The 20,305-nt window shown below is 45.6% G+C and overlaps 1 protein-coding gene across 1 annotated transcript; it reads left to right on the top strand.

The window, feature by feature from the left end:
• Positions 1-3,360: 3,360 nt before the first annotated feature.
• Positions 3,361-18,144, top strand: T265_09146 (hypothetical protein; the record flags this gene model as incomplete). The annotated part of the gene is made up of 6 exons (XM_009175148.1): positions 3,361-3,402; positions 3,438-3,632; positions 12,385-12,437; positions 12,474-12,826; positions 15,776-16,117; positions 17,875-18,144. The coding sequence occupies 6 exons, from the start codon at positions 3,361-3,363 to the stop codon at positions 18,009-18,011; spliced, it is 1,122 nt and encodes a 373-aa protein (XP_009173412.1).
• Between the last annotated feature and the right edge of the window lie 2,161 nt (positions 18,145-20,305).

Raw genomic sequence — 20,305 nt, forward strand, 5'->3', positions numbered from 1 at the left:
TAAACATCCGGGACTAAAATCCAGCAAAGCTGAAGGCGTCATCAAATCTTGCTGCGTCAAGGCTGGACCTCTGCGACTAACGACCTGTCGCCGTTGGTCGAGGATGCTGCTTCTCAGCCCAGATGGTGGCCTGTCAACATTGATTTGAGTTTTGAGTACTTTGTCCGCGGCCGACCAGTGGTAGTGACTACGGACTGGCAACGGATCACGTACCATTTCCCGTCGACCTTTTTTGGATCTCGCTCAGTGTGCGGTGACAGTCTCCAGGCTCGTCCAAAAGTAATTGCACAGATGAATAATTTATTTTTGACCATCAAGGAATCGCGACAGTTTTCCTGTTAAACGTTCCGTAAGGAAGACTTCTTATTCTGTTATAATAATGGTAATAGGTTTATGTCCAAGAACAATACAATGAACACATAATCAGGTTGACCGGAACCGGCAAACAGGTTGTCAACTCGGTGTATCCCGGAGTTCTGTGTTTGTCCGTATGACCATCCGCCATGATGGACGTAGGTGCCATGTGACCAGCTGATTAGGCATCCTGGAACGCATTTTAATCATGTGCTTCAAACGGGTTCGTTCAGCTGTTCAATTTACTCAACAACGTTACCGCTCTGGACTCTTTTGCCAGTCACAGTGGAGAAGACTACTGCAGTTTACCACCGAAAATGACCGACGGGCATAAGTTTTTACCGTCTACAAGCCTTACTGTTTCAAAATTTTGCACGAATTATCCAAAAATAATGTATAAACGGCGACAATAACTCAAAACAACACTAATTGAAATCCCAGAACTCTGAATTTTGTGTTCATCCAGTCAAGCCGGATGTACATAAAAGAAGGAGATTCCAGGAATAACATTCTGGCATATTTTGCGTCCACAACCACAACGTAAATTCCGGAAACCTCAGTGAATTACTTCAGCAACAAAACCACCTTCCGTCTACGTCCGTGTTAATGCAGCGTGCAATATTTTGTTACAGGGGAACCTTCAGCGACTGATTACCTTGAACATTCACTTAGAAAAATCCTCCATAAAGATAACTTGTAAAAAAAATTTCGTCAGACAAAAAATTCTTTACTATGTAGTGGTAACCTTATAAACCTCGTGACTGCCTGAAATCTATCCCATTTTGCGAATACCGAGCGGGGACACGGGCAGAATACCACTGGAGCGCTTGCATACTCGCCGAACTTATGGGTTACGTTTCTCGCCCAAAGAGCGGTAGGGGCAGTGTATATCTACCTTTGGCGTACAAACTGATGCCACGCTATACCCGTGTCTTTCGGGGGTTGGAAGAGATGGCGTGGCCTTCCTAGCAAGGAAGGTATCTCGTTTTCTGTCAGCTTCCGAAGACTTATAAAAATACATACGTGAATAAATGTGCCCACCACATAGATAAGCTGGTAGGCAAGTATGAGGTTTGCCTTTGATCCCTGCCTTGACATCATCTGCAGAAGCACCTGCTGATACGGTGGGACGTTTGTCGTATAAAAGTGATGATTTACTGCACTTTTTTTTTACAGTTTTTCGGACAAAAATTACGAAATTATTGATCTTGCACTCTCTCAAAACGATTGAATATGCATCATTTACCTTCTTTGCGGACGTAACGTGCTCAGCCATGGCAAAAATATGAATTCCGCACCCATAACCGGCCTCGAGTAGGTCTGAACAAATTAAAACACTGTGGCCACATGGGAAGATCTTGAGGTCTCAGAAAAATACCATTAATGCTTAAATAATGTGCTTATTTCTCCCCCACCACCTAACTATGTTTTCAGACACGTATGAATGTAGGTTTGAGTGTCTGGCGGTTTTTCAGGTTCCGTCAAATCAGTCGGCTTCATCATTGAAGCAGTCACACCTCATGCCCGATTCCGCTTTTTGGTTTCCACAATATACGATTGCTTACGACGCGGTAGGCCTGACTTTTTGGTTTTAGCTTCCCTCGTTGTGCGGTTGCCAACCACGTCTACCTTGAGCGACTGATCATACCCAAATCGGTATGCACTTTATAGGTTGGATAATGAACAAATTATTATTAATCATAGGAGACGAACTTTTTTGAACGGGAATATTCTTATCCTGTTATTCTTTCCCCTGCATATTGTCCGTGAATGAGAACGAACGTCGCCCTGTTTGTCCCAGTAGTTCAGATGCAAACACGTTTGGCGAGGGAGCTCACAGAATAGTGTGACAATAACCTTTGCTATAACAGATTATAAAATGGGAAAAATGCCATCCATCAATAGAGTTTGCCGGTGTTTGCGGGGCATAGAAAATGCCTGGTACATAAAGCACAAGCCGGATTAAGGCAATTTAATCCGCGTCCTGATCCAATGAACAGTAAGATAGATGGGGAAGAGTAGAACATCATCGCAGCAGATATAGAAAGAAGAACAAAAGGAAAACGAACTAAAACGTACAAAGCCTTTCCGGGTGATTAGCGTGCTGCTGGGAAACAATGGGAGTTTTGGTATCCTGTGTAGTGATCTGGCTACCCAATAAGTTACTCTACCAGAATTGTGTGGCAAAGAAATAAAAATAATAACGCTAGACTTGGTACACAATAATAAAGAGGTCACATGGAACAGACTCACTAATAATTGTTCTCTTTAAAATAGCTCGTCGTTGGCCCAGGTCAGCAAATAAACAATAATCCGGGGGTCTCCTTCTGAACAGTTCTCACAGAAAATAGATTCTTAAGATGGTCTGAAATGTTTTGATACCAGAATTAGCACAAGAGACTCGCGAATAACCGCTGCATGCGCGAGTGCATTCAGAAGAGAGTCGAAACACGTGACCACGTTTGTATTCCCTGAATTTTGTACAAGTGCACGTTTTTACCGTTTTTTGTTTTCAAACAAAAAACGATTACGCAATTGACGGGATACGTAGTGTTATAATGAAAGCAAAATAATGGTACAAAAGACCACACCTGTCAACGGTTCTTAACATTCTCCTACACGTGATGAGCATAAGCGATTGACCGGGTTGATACCCTCCCTTTCAACCACTCGTTTTAAAGCATGATCCCGTGGACACCCAGCCTTCGACCTCTGTATAAACTCACTGAACCCATTGGAATTTTTGTCATCTTGCATCCATCGGTCCTTAACTCAGGCTGATTTGCACGATTTGCTTCTCCAAAAATACATAGACAACTTCGTTTTGCTGCGGCGCTGGTCGAAAAGGCTTTCAGAACATGAACGGGACGGCATATCTAGTGTGGAATCCTCTGCAGTCCGTATGATACCGACGTGACTTCGGTCAACCAATCACCGGTCCAAGTTTTTTTGGGTGCTCGGCGAGAGGCTGTGCAAAGGCGTCGACGTCACGATCTTCACGAAACGATGAGCATGCAAAATTTTTCAAACACGATTTGGATGGGTGATGTATGTTGTTCTTGGTCTTACGTCCACTCGTTCAGCTTGAATCTTATATGGATGAGGTTTTCATCAAGCGAACGCTTGAGAACCTTGGTGAGATTGTTGTTAGCGTGAAGGTTATCCGAAACAAGGCCACTGGGCAAAACATGGGTTATGGCTTCATCGAGTTTCCAAATGCGACTTCTGCGAGAGACTGTATGCTCAAACTTAATGGAAAACCCATACCTGGTGTTCCTGTAAGTTCACCCTTAGCCCTGTTTCAGCACATTGTTTGCCTGCAAAATACTATTCCTCCGTTAGTTCTTTCATGGAAAAGCTTGTACTCGAGTACACGCAACTCCCCGTTTGTGAGTTTCACTCGTTCGAACTTTGGAAACTTCCATGATAAGACGAAGGTCCCTAAATGGAAACGTAATCCAATCTGTGCGAATTGGACTACCCCAATGCATCGGGAACACTGAGTTATGGCGTCTTTGATTGCCCGTGGTATAACAGGATGTCGCAAGGGTAGTTATTTAGCGTCGCTGTAACGCCAAGCACAGAGTGGGATGCTGTCAGGCTGCCCGAGTTTAGACAGGAAAAGTCGATATGCAGAGGTCGGTTTTGAACCACGAACCATTCGGTCATTATCATCATCATCGAGATCATGGCGTCGGTGTTCATCACTATGCTTCGTACAACCATGACTCATTTGAAATCTAATTGTGAAAAAAAGAATAATGGTTGACGGGCGATGAACTTATTTGTAGTAGGCAATCCGGATAGAAACTAACAATAAGAACGCCGTTGACGTCGATTATCAGTCATATCTTGCAGCGTCTTCAGCAAGGCACAACGTGGATCACGCGGTCTCCAGGCTGGTAGCATCGCAATCTCATACCCTTTTGCCAGGTCAAGGGTTCCGGCGCTCTGAAATAGGCACGGTAAATAGCACTCATCGGCAAACGATAGTTCGACATGTGCAGTACATGGTTTAACTAACGCAGCTTCTGGTGATGGACAGATTCTTCAATGGACTACCCCGTCGCGCAACTGAAAATTTGCTTTCTAACTCATCGTGGATTTTCCGAGACCAACCCACACGATCTATTGTCCTGGGACAACGGTTGCCGAACACCTTAAGACGTCTTAGTTCCGCTGCTCGAGCAGGTCACATCTCACAGCAATACAAAACAGCCTGCACAGTAGTCTGATATACACGTCTCTTGAGATTCGATAATATACGGCTTTGATGCCATAGGTGCCTCAAATTAGCAATTGCAACTCGGGCCTTATAGATTCGTGCACTGACCTCATCGGTCACGTTACAATCAGAATTGGCATATCCCAACGTACCTGATACGCTCGAATGCTTATCCCTGGATTGAGAGTGACGTGTTCAGTGACTGCATGTTCAGGAGCATGGCCTTACACTTTGTGGGTTCAAAGTGGATGCCAATGGACTTTGGTAAGTTCATCCGAAAACACCTACACCTCTTCGAAGGCGAGAACAATATTGTCTACATATTCCAGATCGATAAGGTTTTCACCGGAGGATATTTGAACGCCTGGGCTCTTAAGACTTCCGAGCATCCGCTTTATCTCATCGATCACGAAATTAGATAAGAATGGAGAGGGTGGGTGTTGCGAGAGTCGAGTAGTTCCAGGACGGGATTAGAAAGGAGACTCCCTAAATGGAAACGTAATCCAATCTGTGCGAATTGGACTACCCCAATGCATCGGGAACACTGAGTTATGGCGTCTTTGATTGCCCGTGGTATAACAGGATGTCGCAAGGGTAGTTATTTAGCGTCGCTGTAACGCCAAGCACAGAGTGGGATGCTGTCAGGCTGCCCGAGTTTAGACAGGAAAAGTCGATATGCAGAGGTCGGTTTTGAACCACGAACCATTCGGTCATTATCATCATCATCGAGATCATGGCGTCGGTGTTCATCACTATGCTTCGTACAACCATGACTCATTTGAAATCTAATTGTGAAAAAAAGAATAATGGTTGACGGGCGATGAACTTATTTGTAGTAGGCAATCCGGATAGAAACTAACAATAAGAACGCCGTTGACGTCGATTATCAGTCATATCTTGCAGCGTCTTCAGCAAGGCACAACGTGGATCACGCGGTCTCCAGGCTGGTAGCATCGCAATCTCATACCCTTTTGCCAGGTCAAGGGTTCCGGCGCTCTGAAATAGGCACGGTAAATAGCACTCATCGGCAAACGATAGTTCGACATGTGCAGTACATGGTTTAACTAACGCAGCTTCTGGTGATGGACACATTCTTCAATGGACTACCCCGTCGCGCAACTGAAAATTTGCTTTCTAACTCATCGTGGATTTTCCGAGACCAACCCACACGATCTATTGTCCTGGGACAACGGTTGCCGAACACCTTAAGACGTCTTAGTTCCGCTGCTCGAGCAGGTCACATCTCACAGCAATACAAAACAGCCTGCACAGTAGTCTGATATACACGTCTCTTGAGATTCGATAATATACGGCTTTGATGCCATAGGTGCCTCAAATTAGCAATTGCAACTCGGGCCTTATAGATTCGTGCACTGACCTCATCGGTCACGTTACAATCAGAATTGGCATATCCCAACGTACCTGATACGCTCGAATGCTTATCCCTGGATTGAGAGTGACGTGTTCAGTGACTGCATGTTCAGGAGCATGGCCTTACACTTTGTGGGTTCAAAGTGGATGCCAATGGACTTTGGTAAGTTCATCCGAAAACACCTACACCTCTTCGAAGGCGAGAACAATATTGTCTACATATTCCAGATAAGGTTTATGCCAATGGACTTTGGTAAGTTCATCCGAAAACACCTACACCTCTTCGAAGGCGAGAACAATATTGTCTACATATTCCAGATCGATAAGGTTTTCACCGGAGGATATTTGAACGCCTGGGCTCTTAAGACTTCCGAGCATCCGCTTTATCTCATCGATCACGAAATTAGATAAGAATGGAGAGGGTGGGTGTTGCGAGAGTCGAGTAGTTCCAGGACGGGATTAGAAAGGAGACAGAATAGGAAGACGTAATGTACGCTTTAATCGTCTAATAACTGTAGTACATGAGCTGAAAATAGAGTAAGAATCACGAGTTAATGGGTTATGCAAATGTATGGGTTATATAGTCATGACATTCTCCCCGCCTTGGAATAAGTGTGTACTTTGCGGAGAAAGAATGTAAAAAAATAAAACGCTGTAATAGATACATGGAGTCGTTTACGCCTCTCTGTTGCGTAGATTATATGGGTGAGTGCGCTGTTGTCGGATAAGAATGTCCAAGTGATTTCCTGGATCTGCACTAGAATGGGATGGCGAGGCATCGTTAATAGGCAACAGTTCAGTTTCTGAGCAACCACGGTGGATTGTTGGTGTTGTGTGAGGCTCCTCTTGTTCGGCGATATGTATTGGTTCCTGTTCTGTGTCAGATGTCATGTCGTTGCCTTTGGGAGCCAAGCGGCGCAAGGATACGGTTTCGTGTTTGCCATCTGGACGAACTATGTGGGCGTACTGTGGATTACAAGAGACGAGTTCCACTTCCTCTACCAGAGGGTCATATTTAGAGACTCGATCATTGCGTTTTAAAAGGATTGGCCCAGGGACAGTAAGCCAGGTAGGTAGGGAGGCACCGTTGGCTGATCGTCGTGTGAACGGCATAAAACGTTCGTGTGGGGTACAGTTGATACTAGTACATAACAGGGATCTGATACAGTGAAGAGCATCAAGGAGGACAGCCTCCCAATGTGTGACAGGCAAGCCGCGCGATTTTAGAGCCAGGCAGATGGTCTTCCAAAGGGTACCATTAAGTCGTTCAACCTGACCATTACATTGTGGATTATATGCAGCGGTGTGACTACTGGCAACGCCTTTATCGAACAAAAATTGTTTGAGTTCAGTTGATATGAATGCAGAACCGCGATCTGAGTGAATATAAGCAGGCATACCAAACAGTGAAAACAGTTGACTCAAACAACGAATTACAGTGGAAGAGGACGTATCGGCGCAGGGATAAGCAAAAGGGAATCGAGAATACTCGTCAACGATTGTTAAGAGGTACTTATTACGAGTGTTTGAGGGAAGTGGGCCTTTAAAGTCGATACTAAGGCGTTCGAACGGTTGTGTGGCTTTGATAAGCTGGCCACGAAAGGTGTCACAAAATTTTGGTTTGAGCTCGGAGCAAGTGGAACAGTTGGACACCACACGTCGGATATCGCTGACTGAAAAAGGAAGATTCTTAGAACGAACAAAATGTGCAAATCTCGTGACCCCGGGATGGCATAATATGTTGTGAAGCTCTTCAAGTTTTTCCGTCCCAGTAATGTTGGCACAAAGGTTACGAGATAGGGTATCAGCAACGCGGTTATCTGTTCCAGGTCTATAGACGACGTCGTAGTTGTACCCTGCCAACTCGATTTTCCACCGTTCAATCTTGTCGTTCTTTATTTTACTTTTCTGTTGGTTCCCATACATAAAGGCTACCGAACGTTGATCCGTAATCAATTTAAAATGTCTCCCGAGGAGATAGTGGCGCCATTTGCGGATCGCTTCAACTATAGCATATGCTTCTTTTTCAACAGCAGAATGATTTTTCTCGCTTGCAGTCAAGGTTCTGGAGAAAAAGGCGACCGGCCGGCTACCCTGGCTCAGGGATGCACCAATAGCGATGTCGGACGCATCAGTTTCAACAACGAGAGGAATATTGTAGTCGACAGTAACTACCATCGCATTTTCTAGTTCGTGTTTAAGGTTCTCAAATGCTGTTCGGGCATTCTCCGGGAGCGGAAATATTTTGTTTTTAACCAATGGATGAATTTTGTCAGAGAACGCCGGTATCCACTGTGAATAGTAGGCAAACAAACCAACGGCTCTTTGCTGCGATTTCCCGTTCTCTGGAAGTGGGAGTTCTCTTATGGGGCGCATGCGTTCTGGGTCAGGTCTTATAATACCTTTGGAGACCTTGTAACCTAAGAGAGTAATCTCTTCAGTTGCGAAGCTGCTTTTCGTATCGTTCAAAGTAATATTGTATGTTTTTGCGACATCGAGAAAATGCCTAAGATTACGGTCATGTTCATCTCTCGTTTTGCCGCATATAGTGACGTTATCGATATAAGCGAATGTGTCTTTTACCTGTTCGGCTTTGATTATATTGTTCAGCGTTCGCTGAAAACACGCGACCCCGTTTGTCACTCCAAAAGGAATGCGCCGAAACTGGTATAGGTTCCCCCCAGCTTCGAACGCTGTGAATGGCTTGTCTGACTCGATTATTGGAACCTGATGATATGCACTCTGGAGATCCAGTGTGCTGTAGACAGTGTAGCGTGCGATGGTTTCAATCATTTGGTCGAGCCTTGGTAAAGGATAAGCGTCAAGGTAGGTGAAGCGATTGATTGTCTGGCTGTAGTCTATCACCATGCGTCTCTTGTGATTTGCATTGCGGGTAACGAGCACTTGTGCTCTCCACGGAGAATTTGATGGTTCGATTATGCCATCGGTAAGCATTTGGTCTACTTCCGTTTGTATGAATTGTTCATCTTCCGGTGTATGACGACGAGATTTTGTGGCGATCGGTTTGTAATTTGGAGCAAGATTGGTGAATAAGGATGGAGATTCCAGTTTTGCGGATGTTACGCCACATACAGTTAGGGTACCCCGTTGACCACCGAATGGAATTTCGACTTTATCATGTAACCCCAGAAAGTCATGTCCGAGAAGGACGTCTGCACAAAGGTTCGGTAATACACAAAGTCTGAAACGTTCGTATATAGCATCCTTGTACTGAATGGACACAAGGCAATAACCTTTGGTGGAACATGAATGTATCGTCGACGCCATTGTTATCACAGAGTCGTACGGAAATAGCTCCCAGTTATGAGTTTGCAGGATTGATGAAGAAACGAAACTTCTGGAGCTGCCGGTATCAATGAGAGCTCGGACAACAACGCCGTTGACCAAAATATCTGTTGTAGTTTTGGATAGGCAATTGGGAGCAGCAGCACAAAATAGCGAGGAGATTGAGGAGTCTTGAGCTGAACCCGCGTGATATTTCGAGGCTTTGGACCTACAGACACGTTGAAAATGTCCAATTTTTCCACAACTCTTGCACACTGATTCTTTAGCGGGACACTTATAACGAGGGTGCTTGGGGTTGCCACAAAAGTAACATGTTTGTTGTGTAGCGGCCGAAACTGTTGTTTCGGAATTAACAATGGGTAAAGGAGTAGATACCGAACAAGTAACGGGTTGTCTGTATACGTATGATTGTGACTGTTTTTGTGCAAGTTCGAGAGCTCGCGCGGCTTCATGGGCTTTGTCAAGGTCTAATTCATGCCACGTTAGCAGTTTCTCCCGAATGGTATTCGACTGAATCCCGGTTATCAGAGCATCCCGAACTGCTTCGTTTGTATGTTCCACAGCAGATACTGCTTTGAATTCACAGTCTTTAGCAAGGATTTCAGTTAATGTATGGGTTATATAGTCATGACAGTGGGCACCTGTGATGTGTACCGCTTTGTGTCCGAAATCTTTCAGAGAGCTCTCCGTATACTCGTACGTCCGGAAGTCTGAAAGTACAAAAAACATACATTCACAAACTTCCGGGGGTTTCTTCCTTGGGCCAGCTTGTCAAGGAGAACAGACCGGTCAACCGCGTCTACTGCTCCTTGAAAATCCATGAATACTGAAATCGTCTATACGTATGACGTTGTTCTAGCCTAGCTGTCTAGCTGCCATGCCACTCAAAGGAAGCGTGAGGGCTGGGATACTGGCAGGTTGCCCAAGCCCAGACAGGGGAAGTCGAGAGGCATAGGTTGGGCTCGAACCACGGGCCTTCCGTTACGACAGGGGTTAAGCTGATCTTAATGTGGTTGCCACACTCACTACGAGCCCCATTTTTAAAATGGGCATTACCACCGACTCTTTCCAGTTCCCTGGACAGTCTTCTTTTCCCGACTGCAAGCAAACAGATCGCATAAGCGCTGGCTGTCTATTTCAACCCGTCTTTGAACAGTGTGGGTGGGAGGTCATCCGGATCAGAAGCTCGATAGCGCTTGAGGTTAAATCTTCAGTCCTCAACCTTAGAGGCCTTAGTGGGTTCCGCGTTGACCGTCCACGGTTCTACTTCAGGTAGCAGCAACTGTTGGCCACGATACATGTTCGAAGTATTCGGCCCGCCGGTCGAGGCGCTCTTTCTTCAAAATGGTAAATCCCTTATAATCCTTGATTTTTTCGCTCACGCTGTTGGCCAGACGACTTCGGCTATTTCGGAAGTCAGCACTGCATATAAACAGCCTGCGATCAGCACACAGCTGAAACAATTGTTCCCCGTTGTCCTTACGTACCGAGTCCAATCCATGTCGACCACCTACTTGAGTGTAGATGAGCTAAGTCTGCTCACTTGGGCATTCAATCATATCTGACCTTTTATCTCATTGCAACAGGATACCCAAGGTGTTATAAAAATTGTCTTTGGTAGTGTCAAAGCTACAGTCAGTTGGGGCATAAGCAGACACGACAACCATTAGTCGATCAACTCCGTGCCTCCATCAGAATGGCGCAGATCGCGAGGTGGTCAACGTATGACTTGGTAGAAGGGCGTAAAAGTGGTCACAAATAGTTTGAGTGTTTTTGGCGTTGTACGGCCTCCAGGGTGGGGTCCATGGAGACGTTGCAAGAAATGGCGGCTAATCCATGTCAGTGGCGTTTGTGCCATAAGTTTCCTTCCGGATTGTCTGATTGAGTACTTGGAGGTGTAGGCACCTCAAAATGGGCCAGCACTAGGTCCCCTCCCTCACCCACTCCTTTTCTCTTGTTTCCACCCTAGGACTTTAAATATCATTAGACTAACCTTATGGTGTCAACACTGAAGTTAATGTTATGGATGTAGTGATGATGACCACTGATGCAGTCATTTGCCTTGTGGATGGAAGGAATTCACTCAAGAAATTGCTTTTGGTGGTGGCTGATGAAAACAGTCTAGATTGGTATCCAACCTAGAACCAGTGCGTGGATGCAGTCGTGTCTCCTGTTGAGGGCTAGCCTGGGCATAGCGCACTTTAACCTCAGAAGCAATGTCTACTCAGATTAGTGGTAGCTCCGCAAAAGAACTGTTCGTGCGCCTTCCCTTCGCCTTACTTGATGGCTAGTCATACCAATCTTATCAAGATGACTATTGGTGTTTGCTGCTTTTGTCCCTAGACTCGGAATCCGTCGTATCCTGGTACCACCGTTCCAATGGTTGAATGAGCGTTACGGTTTTCAAACTCATGCGAGGAAGAGGTTCACCTTTAGAGAATTCAGCTAAGACTTTTCACAAAACTTGCAATGAATTTGGGACCTCTTCACCGCAGTTCGTTCTTTGGTTTGGTACATTGTTTTGGTGCTTGATAAGTAGGTGCTTGATAAGGTGCAAGAAGTGCTAAGAATTTGGCCGCAGGTTGCTGAATGACCCGCGTTCTTGGAGATACCTCTCCTCGGGTAAATAATTTTGAGCTGCATACAGTAGTTTTTAATAAATTCGTTATGACAGGACCGAGTGCGACTCTCGAAGCATTCACATAACCAACCTTCATGGTATAGATCTAACTAAGAAGTTTTTATCCACCCCTTAGGCTGCATTCTCCCTGATTGTCTCATAGCTAGACGTACACTTCTTGCGCATGTTTTACCGACTGTGAATTGGACGTCTAAATTCCTTTGAGATGTTGAACTTCATGCTTCGATTATCTTTTCGAACAGCTTGGAACGTAGACCCTCTGAACGTAGTTCCACATGTACTTTGGGAGGTGGCAGTGTCGTTCTCGATTCATGAAGGGTCGCGAAATGTGGTTTAGAGACTTGGACCTCAATGTTGTGTGGTTATGTCCTCCGCCACTTCAGCTCTAAGCTGTTAGGTTAAAACCGGTGCCATACTATTTGTACGGTTTCCGTAACTTTTTTCACCGTATTCGACAGCTCATGCATCGCCCTCTTGTCTTGCGTAGACCAAACGCTTCAAATTAAACCATGCGAGCTACGGAAAAGACAATTCTTCAAAGTAAGCATATTATTCCACATACGCATCTGTCACTAGCGAATGTTCACTGTTTGTGGGTGAGCTGACCGAAGATGTGGACGATTTGGCACTGTTTAACGCGTTCAAGAAATATCCAACTTGTCGTTCTGCAAAAGGTGAGTTATTTAAGTTGTTGTTCATCTTCTTGAATCTAGTGGTGATGACCAACGGCAAATCACGCGGCTATGGTTTTGTCCGTTTCCTAACTGAATCGGACATGGACAAGGCATTGATTGAAATGCAGAACTATTGTGGCCTCGGATACAAACCGATTCGTGTCAGTTTGGCTATCCCCAAGAGATATAATGCAGATGGCAGCGTTGCCGTAACGACGTCCAGTTCGGAAACTACATCATCGATTGTCCCAAGTGGTGAGTTTTGTGCATCTTGGTTTCTCCCATTCTTACTTTATGGTCACCGTCCCGTCTAAGAGTACATTTCGCGACGCAACTCCAAGCAAATGTCACGAAAATAACTGATTAAAGTCGGCATTGAAAACGCAGATCCATGACGCGCTTATCCATAGTTTGGGCCTTCATAGTGGATGCAGCAGAACGACTGGTGTTCCTTTGGTGTACATTTTACTCATCTTTACAATCATGTCTGTAACCACATGGGCATAGGCGTCTTGAATAGCTCAATAGGTTTAACTGTTCATGAGACTTAGCCACCCCTGAGTAATTTGCTGTTCACAGTTATTCTGGTATTTCTTGGTGTTTGTGGGATTTTTGGAATTCACATCACTGTCGTTTATAACAGTCGTCCTGTACTAAGTATTCTGAGTCCACACCAAAGGGTGGAAGCACTGGACTTGAGTTTCACTCTTATTAGAACTCATTAGCGGTAGAGATTATTTCGAGAGCTGCTGTAGTGTTGTTTGCCCTGAAGCCTTTGTCGGTGAGCTCAACAATCTGATTGGTGGCAACAGGACTAGCTTCGGCTTTTTCGTTACCTTCTGTGAATAGCCTAAGAACAGTGGGACAGTTGTTTAGTTGCTGGTGTAGATTTTCACAGAGATCAAATGGCTTGTGTTTTATCAGAGCAGTAGAGGTCATGGGTATCCAATCCTGAGAGGCGTGCCGTACCAAACGACACCCGAAATTCTCGTAATGTACTTCCCACTCTTCTGCCAAGTTGTACTTCGTCCACTTCGCAGGTCGCGCCATTCTGGAAGAAGCACGGATAGCGACACACGTCTGGGTAGGCGGTGCACATGGCGGAGCCACCGCACTTGGTGGTGCTTTATGTTTTTAACGACTGAAGTACATATCGCGCAACCAAGTAGCCATTTTCTTATTGCCTCTTTATGAATTTGTTGACACTATCCGCANGCCAGCCGACACCAGTAACGCTTCTGAGGTGCTGAACAACCCAAAGATCCTTCACATCGTATATCCGCTAGACTCTGTCTCGCAACCATACAACAATACAGCCCTCACGATAATCTAGGAAGCGCAACCCTTAAGGCCCAGTGATATGCCTTTTTGACGCCACAAACGATGCAAATTAGTAAACGGGATTCTGCCGTTTGAAATTCATGCGCTGACTTCAACACACACTTATGTGAGCTTCACAAATCTCAGTAATTCTCCTTACATTGTAAGGAATGTATTTGGAGACTGCACCTTCTGAATGATGACTTAGCCCTGGAAGTGCAGGCGCATGCTTAAAAATGGTATGACGATGGTCAACGTACTTAACAGCTTTTGTGCTTCGCCTTCGTTTTCGAGGATGTAGACGATATCATCTGCGTATTCCGGGTCGACAAGGTCCTCACCAGCAAAGACCTGAACATCGGCGTTCGCTTCAGCATTTCATCGACGACGATGTTGAATTTGAACAGAGAGTGGATGTCCTTTTCGAACCCCACCTTTTACAGAAAAGCTTCTAGAGAGCTCACTGCATGCTCTCAGTCATCTAATGTTATGTGAGTATAGGATAGTGTCCACAAACTTCTGGGGCATCCTTTGTGGAGCAAATTTTGTGAAGAGCATGGCGTTGCTGTAACACCCGACAAAATATGAAGATATGATCGATGCGGCTTCTATCCGGTGGAAATTACGCTTGATTCGCGTGCCTCCGTAAGACGGTGATGAATCAGTGAAGCTAGAAGCCTTGTTACAACGGGAGTTAAACGTATGCCTGTGGTTGCTACATTCGTTGCGAGTGCTCTTTGAGAGTGGATACCATCGACTCACATCGGTTGTTTATGACGGTCTGTTTTTCTCAGTTAGACGTAAATTGGCTGGACAGGCACTGGTTGAGAATTCACCATGTGTCTTTGAACAGAGTCATGGAATGACCAGCACCACGATGAATTCGGAACATTTTTTGACATTACTCACATCGCTCTTTTTTCTGGTATGGGGGATGGGGGAGTCGGTCTTCCCGCACGAGTTTTGATAATAAGGTGGAGACGTAATACCTTCATGCTAGAATTCAAGACATACTGTTCCCCGTTGAGTTAACTTTGTTCCACTGAACTTTGGTGACATGGACTTATTAAGTTTCTCGTACAGTGACGTGAAGTTTTCGCGGTGTTGTGACAGGTAGAAGAGTGAATTGTTATCGTGGCGCGCACACTTTCGTATACATCACTTTTCCATTTGACTGTAGCCGTCCTTCAGCGCTTACTTTGGTTCGAGTGCCACTTTTACGCCATATAGACTATACTATCACCTTCCCGTTGAAAAACGAAACCCCCCAGGGTGTGCTATCACCCCCTTTGAAGGCTACTGCCTCAGACTCTTTAGGTGCTAAAATGATTGCTGTTTATTTATGGGGAGGGAGTTGGTTATTCGCCCAATGAATCATTAGTTACCTCTGTTGGATCTCGGCAGAGTGGATGAAACAGATTTTGGAGGGCCATCATTCTGTGGGTTTTCGGCTCTAGGCGGCGTCGAACGTCCCAAGATGAATTATTGCTGTTACCTCGTTTATCAATCAAATAGAGGTATGTTAACCAACCGCCCTTTAGATTTATCTGACGGGGTAAGATGTTGCTCTTACTTTTATTTAGATATTTATCAGAAATCTCTCTCACCAGTTTTTACTTAATGCGGCTTTTGTATTTCTGTTGGATAGCCTGCTTACATATGATTTACGTAGTCATATATGCCCAATCAGCTGAACTTATTGACGAAAGCTTGCTTCTCTGGCATCCGGCTGGAGCTTTTTTCTGTCTCGCTGTCTTTTTCACAACGTAGCTCGTGTTTTGAAACGTGAATCCGTCGAGCTCAGCGAAGTTGTATGTGTACCTTGTCATATTGCCGGGTTTCACTGCTCAATCCAATTTAGCACTCTTTGTTCTCGGTTCTTAGGTATGCCTGATCCGTTCACAGCGGCGGTTGCAGCCGCTGTGACTGGAAGTTCGGCAGCCCAAGCTGAATACTATCAAGCTTACCAGCAGTATTATCAGCAGTACTATGCGTCGCAATATGCTGCTCAGTTTTACGGGACTTCCAGTGCCGGTGAGGCCGGTACAACTTCCTCCGGTGGGCTAACGGCTACGGCAAGTAACCTGTCCACGACCTCGGTGAGCTCATGTGTACCAGGAGAGTCCGTTGTGCAGCAGCATGCCATGTTAGATGCGAATGCGTCCGAACTCTACGCCCGCGCACTTGCACGTGCACAAGCGATGTGTTCTCAGGAGTATTCTCCAGGTGAGTTCTGCTTCCGCTCCAAGTTAGAGTTGCGAACCTCAAACATAAATGTACGATTCTTTACGAGCAGCATCCCCGGGGACACTGACCACAACTGGGAACAGTCGACTATAGCTATTTGTGAAAGCTTTGCACGTGGGGCTTTCGGGCACGCACACAGAAATCCGTAGATCACAACTGTCGCTGGTACTCTTCATACCAGATTCTTATCCCTTCGGACTCAGGCCATGGTTTGCTTAGGATGTCAATGAGACATCAGCCTGTATATGGACACGGGTGTAATGTCATCGAAAAGTTCAGGTAATATAGCCTACGGGAGCCATTTTGGATCGACCTGTTTAAAAATATTGATGGATGTTTTTGTTTTATTTTAACCAAGTTGTTTGAACTTGTGAACAATAACCTGTTTTGGACAGTCGCGGTCAATTACTCGTGGTATCCTGGTTCCAAAAAAGTATCCGGCATTACTATTCTAACCGCAGACGCATAAGCTTTACGCCGTAACACTTCGTAACACGGCTGCTAGTTTCCATAATGTCGCAACACCTTAGCCCAGGGGGTTGCACACAAGTTTAGCAACTTTAAGTGGAATTTCGAACTTGTAAGGGATTTATTAACCACGTTTTTACATTACGCCAGAGAAGAGCAAGTTGAGAGGCACAAGACCTACCGGTCCACCTTCATGAAGCAGCACGCAAGGACTTCAGCGGATCATTGTTTGTTAACGATACTGCCGCCCCTACGTAGATAACCCGTAACTTCTTTGCCTTATTTGTTGAGCGTCTCGTGACTTTCTTCTAGTAAGATGACTGACCTATTGTGAAACGGGACTATCTCACTATACATGATTCCTTGAGGACCTGGGTCAGTCATTGGAGTGAACAACCACACTACTTAACGTCCACTGATCAATTGAGTCAAAGTACTCTGGATTGTCCTTACGGCTATCGGCCGTTGAGCCCACGTCTTATGGCACAACTCATTATTTGATGTATTACGCTATCCACAACCTTTTTGTACCGGACGTCCAATCGAGATCAGTAGGCAGTATCATGAAGCTGTAATCATCAGGGCTAAACACTGACTTTTCACTATGCTGACATATCACAGCCGGATTAAAATCGGTTGCAACGCCGGAATGCTCTCAATATTTTATTTTTGAAGAAGGATGGGTTCCTCTTGTAAGTGCCACTGTCGAAATTGCCTGAACTTTCCGGTTTACTTCTGTTTTTTTGGTTATTTTTCCGTCGATTTATTAGTTAAGTTTGCTGGGTCTAGACAGAGCGGAAGCGGGTACGTATTCAGGGTTTCCACTCTAGGCGTCGCCGAACGGCCCAAGGTATATACTTTGCGGTATCTCAAAGTTCCTCATGTAGACTCTGATATTGAGCCAACTTCCAGGATTATTAGTTTCGAAAATAGTGTATTATGACTGTTCTCTCCGTGTCGCTAGGACAAACAACTGATTGTTGACACTTAATGTGATCATATGTTGGAATCACGAGTAAAGCTTGTTGGACATCGCTATATCTGTAAGTGAGGTTAATTCATGCCAAGAAGCACTGTATAGCTATTTTATCCTTATTGAAAATCATCCGTGCGCGCCTCATGAATCTCCAGGTGAATTCGAATCCAGCAGTCATGAAACAGTTGTATGGGATGAACATCTCGGTTGTAATATCAAAACCATCGCATAGTTTTACCAGACATTCACACCGTCTTTGTTACTTTTGTCTTCTATTTTCTCCCTATTCTAGAACCTTACGTCCTCTCCTCAGCATTTGATCGTCCTCGGCATGTGGACGACTTGGATGAGGTGTATGGTTTTCTCGAAGCTTCTCGCTGGCACATCACCGATCCCTCACTTGGGCTGTTCGTCAAAATTCACCCTTGACTATGACAAAAATTTTTTCCAGACAAGCATTTCTTTGAACTTGTAACGCATTTGTACATACACATTCTGACCTGATGTTGACTGCACTTTCTTGATCGATTCTCAGCAAGTGGCTTTACTGTTTTGATCCCTTGTGCCGGCTGTAATGGACTATTTGAGGGGGGGGGAGGGAATATGATAATGCCAATAATCACTTAAAGGGGTTTCGAAGAATCGGTCACGCAATTCACGCTGCAGGAGGACGTAAGGCTCAGTACTTTTGAACACAGACCGATATAATATTATAGCTATTTTCTTCCTTCTGTGTGGATGCTTAGTTGTCAAACCCTGGAGAAACTACCTATATTTAGACTGGTTTATTGTTCAAAACGGTCTCTTCTGGAGGTGATCTCTTTAGCCCGCGCTATTTATGAACACTCAGACGCACGTACTTGCTTCATAGTCTGGTTATGTAGGTGTTATTTTAGTTCCTGGTAAGACCCTCGGAATATCGTAACTAATTCTCGTTCCGCACCCAGGAAACCGCTGGTACTCTTGGCCTTCTGTTTATGTTTTCTAAATCTTTGAACTCAGGACAGGATTGCTAACCCACTTGTCTCGGATGGTTTAACAAATCGGTCATTTTCCACATGAAATAGCCGCAACATCACGTCTAACTACTCACATCGTCTTTGGAGCATGTCGATGGATGCAAAGCCATCTAGTTCACCACCTGCAAAGCGTGTTTGTAGCTCAACAATATCGATTCGAGTTGACTCGTAAGCTCTCATAAATCGACCTGTACGATGGTTATGATGGCGATGACGATTGGAGACAGGTGATGGAAGCTTTTACTAATGTCTTCTCCCGGTCAATCGCACACCCCAATGAACACCGGATCTCTTTACTGTCATCCACTCTTATTGAAACCAAATAAAGTATGTCGCCAGCAAACGACTGTGATGACGCGCTGAAGTCCCCTAAACTTCGACTAATGAAAAGCCTAAGGATAGACAGGGCGAGTGGATCGCAAAAGCTCAAGAACTGAAGAAAGCTTCTGTAGTACTAAACAGTCACATCCTACTCCAGCCAGTCAGGCCAACTCGTCATCAGGCACAGAAGCATCAGTGTTAACACTGCCATACAACCAAAAGGTTTATCTGACTATATTAAAGCCTTAGAATGAAAAGAGAAGAAACCGGTGGGTGAGGTTGATTGGATGTTAGCGGAACGATTTCCGAAACGTGTGGAAGCTAACTGATGTTGGTGGCGTTCATGTTGTCAGCTCCTGTCTAGGTTGTCCAACTGAGTGTTGGAATTGTAGATGCCTTGGGGTTTGTTGTAGACTAGTTCTAGATTCCCCCGCCTGTTCCATTTCTTTCCACTTTTCGTTATCCCGACCTAAAGCTGCCACCTTGACGTGGTGGTCGGGCTTGAGTGCTCCCACGATCCCGCGGGCTACACTGGCTGGGACTTCGTTCCACAACAGGAAGGCCAAGGGGGAACAGCCAGACCAAGAGCAGCGAGACCCCGTACTACGAGTACTCGTGCTACGAGGCGGTATGGGGGTAAAGTCGTACTGTCCTCTGCGACAGGAGTGTGAAGGCAGTAAGGTGTTTCCTCCAGGCCACCAGCATGTCCATATGTATGGAAGCAGCGATGCTGCCTTCCCCCGAGGAAGGACGAGTTAGAGAAGGTCGGCCCCTAAAACCGCACACTCCAACCGCCCAACGGTTGACCGTGACCGCCGGCGCATTATCCAATACGGTCGAAATACTTTTAAAGCCAAAGAGCCCGGTGCTGCTCAAAAGGCACTTGCTATGCGCGGCCGCATCAGGAATGAGAGAGTAATGCCTTATTCCCTGCGCCCTCGGGTTAGGCCAACCCAATGCAGCCGAGCAGGTCAGACTATTGAGTCATCGGCTCCGGGCAGGGTCCCCAAAGAAAACCCTATATTCTCCCACTACCTCCTGGGTCAGACTTTTGAGTCAGAGGCTAGGGTCAGGGTCCCCGAACAAAACCCCACAATCTCCCACTGCCTTGTGGGTCAGACTTTTGAGTCAGAGGCTAGGGTCAGGGTCCCCGAACAAAACCCCACAATCTCCCACTGCCTTGTGGGTCAGACTTTTGAGTCAGAGGCTAGGGTCAGGGTCCCCGAACAAAACCCCACAATCTCCCACTGCCTTGTGGGTCAGACTTTTGAGTCAGAGGCTAGGGTCAGGGTCCCCGAACAAAACCCCACACTCTCCCACTGCCTCGTGGGTCAGACTTTTGAGTCAGAGGCTAGGGTCAGGGTCCCCGAACAAAACCCCACA

The sequence above is a fragment of the Opisthorchis viverrini genome (genome assembly GCF_000715545.1).
Source record: "Opisthorchis viverrini unplaced genomic scaffold opera_v5_258, whole genome shotgun sequence".
NCBI classification, from domain to species: Eukaryota; Metazoa; Platyhelminthes; class Trematoda; order Opisthorchiida; family Opisthorchiidae; genus Opisthorchis; species Opisthorchis viverrini.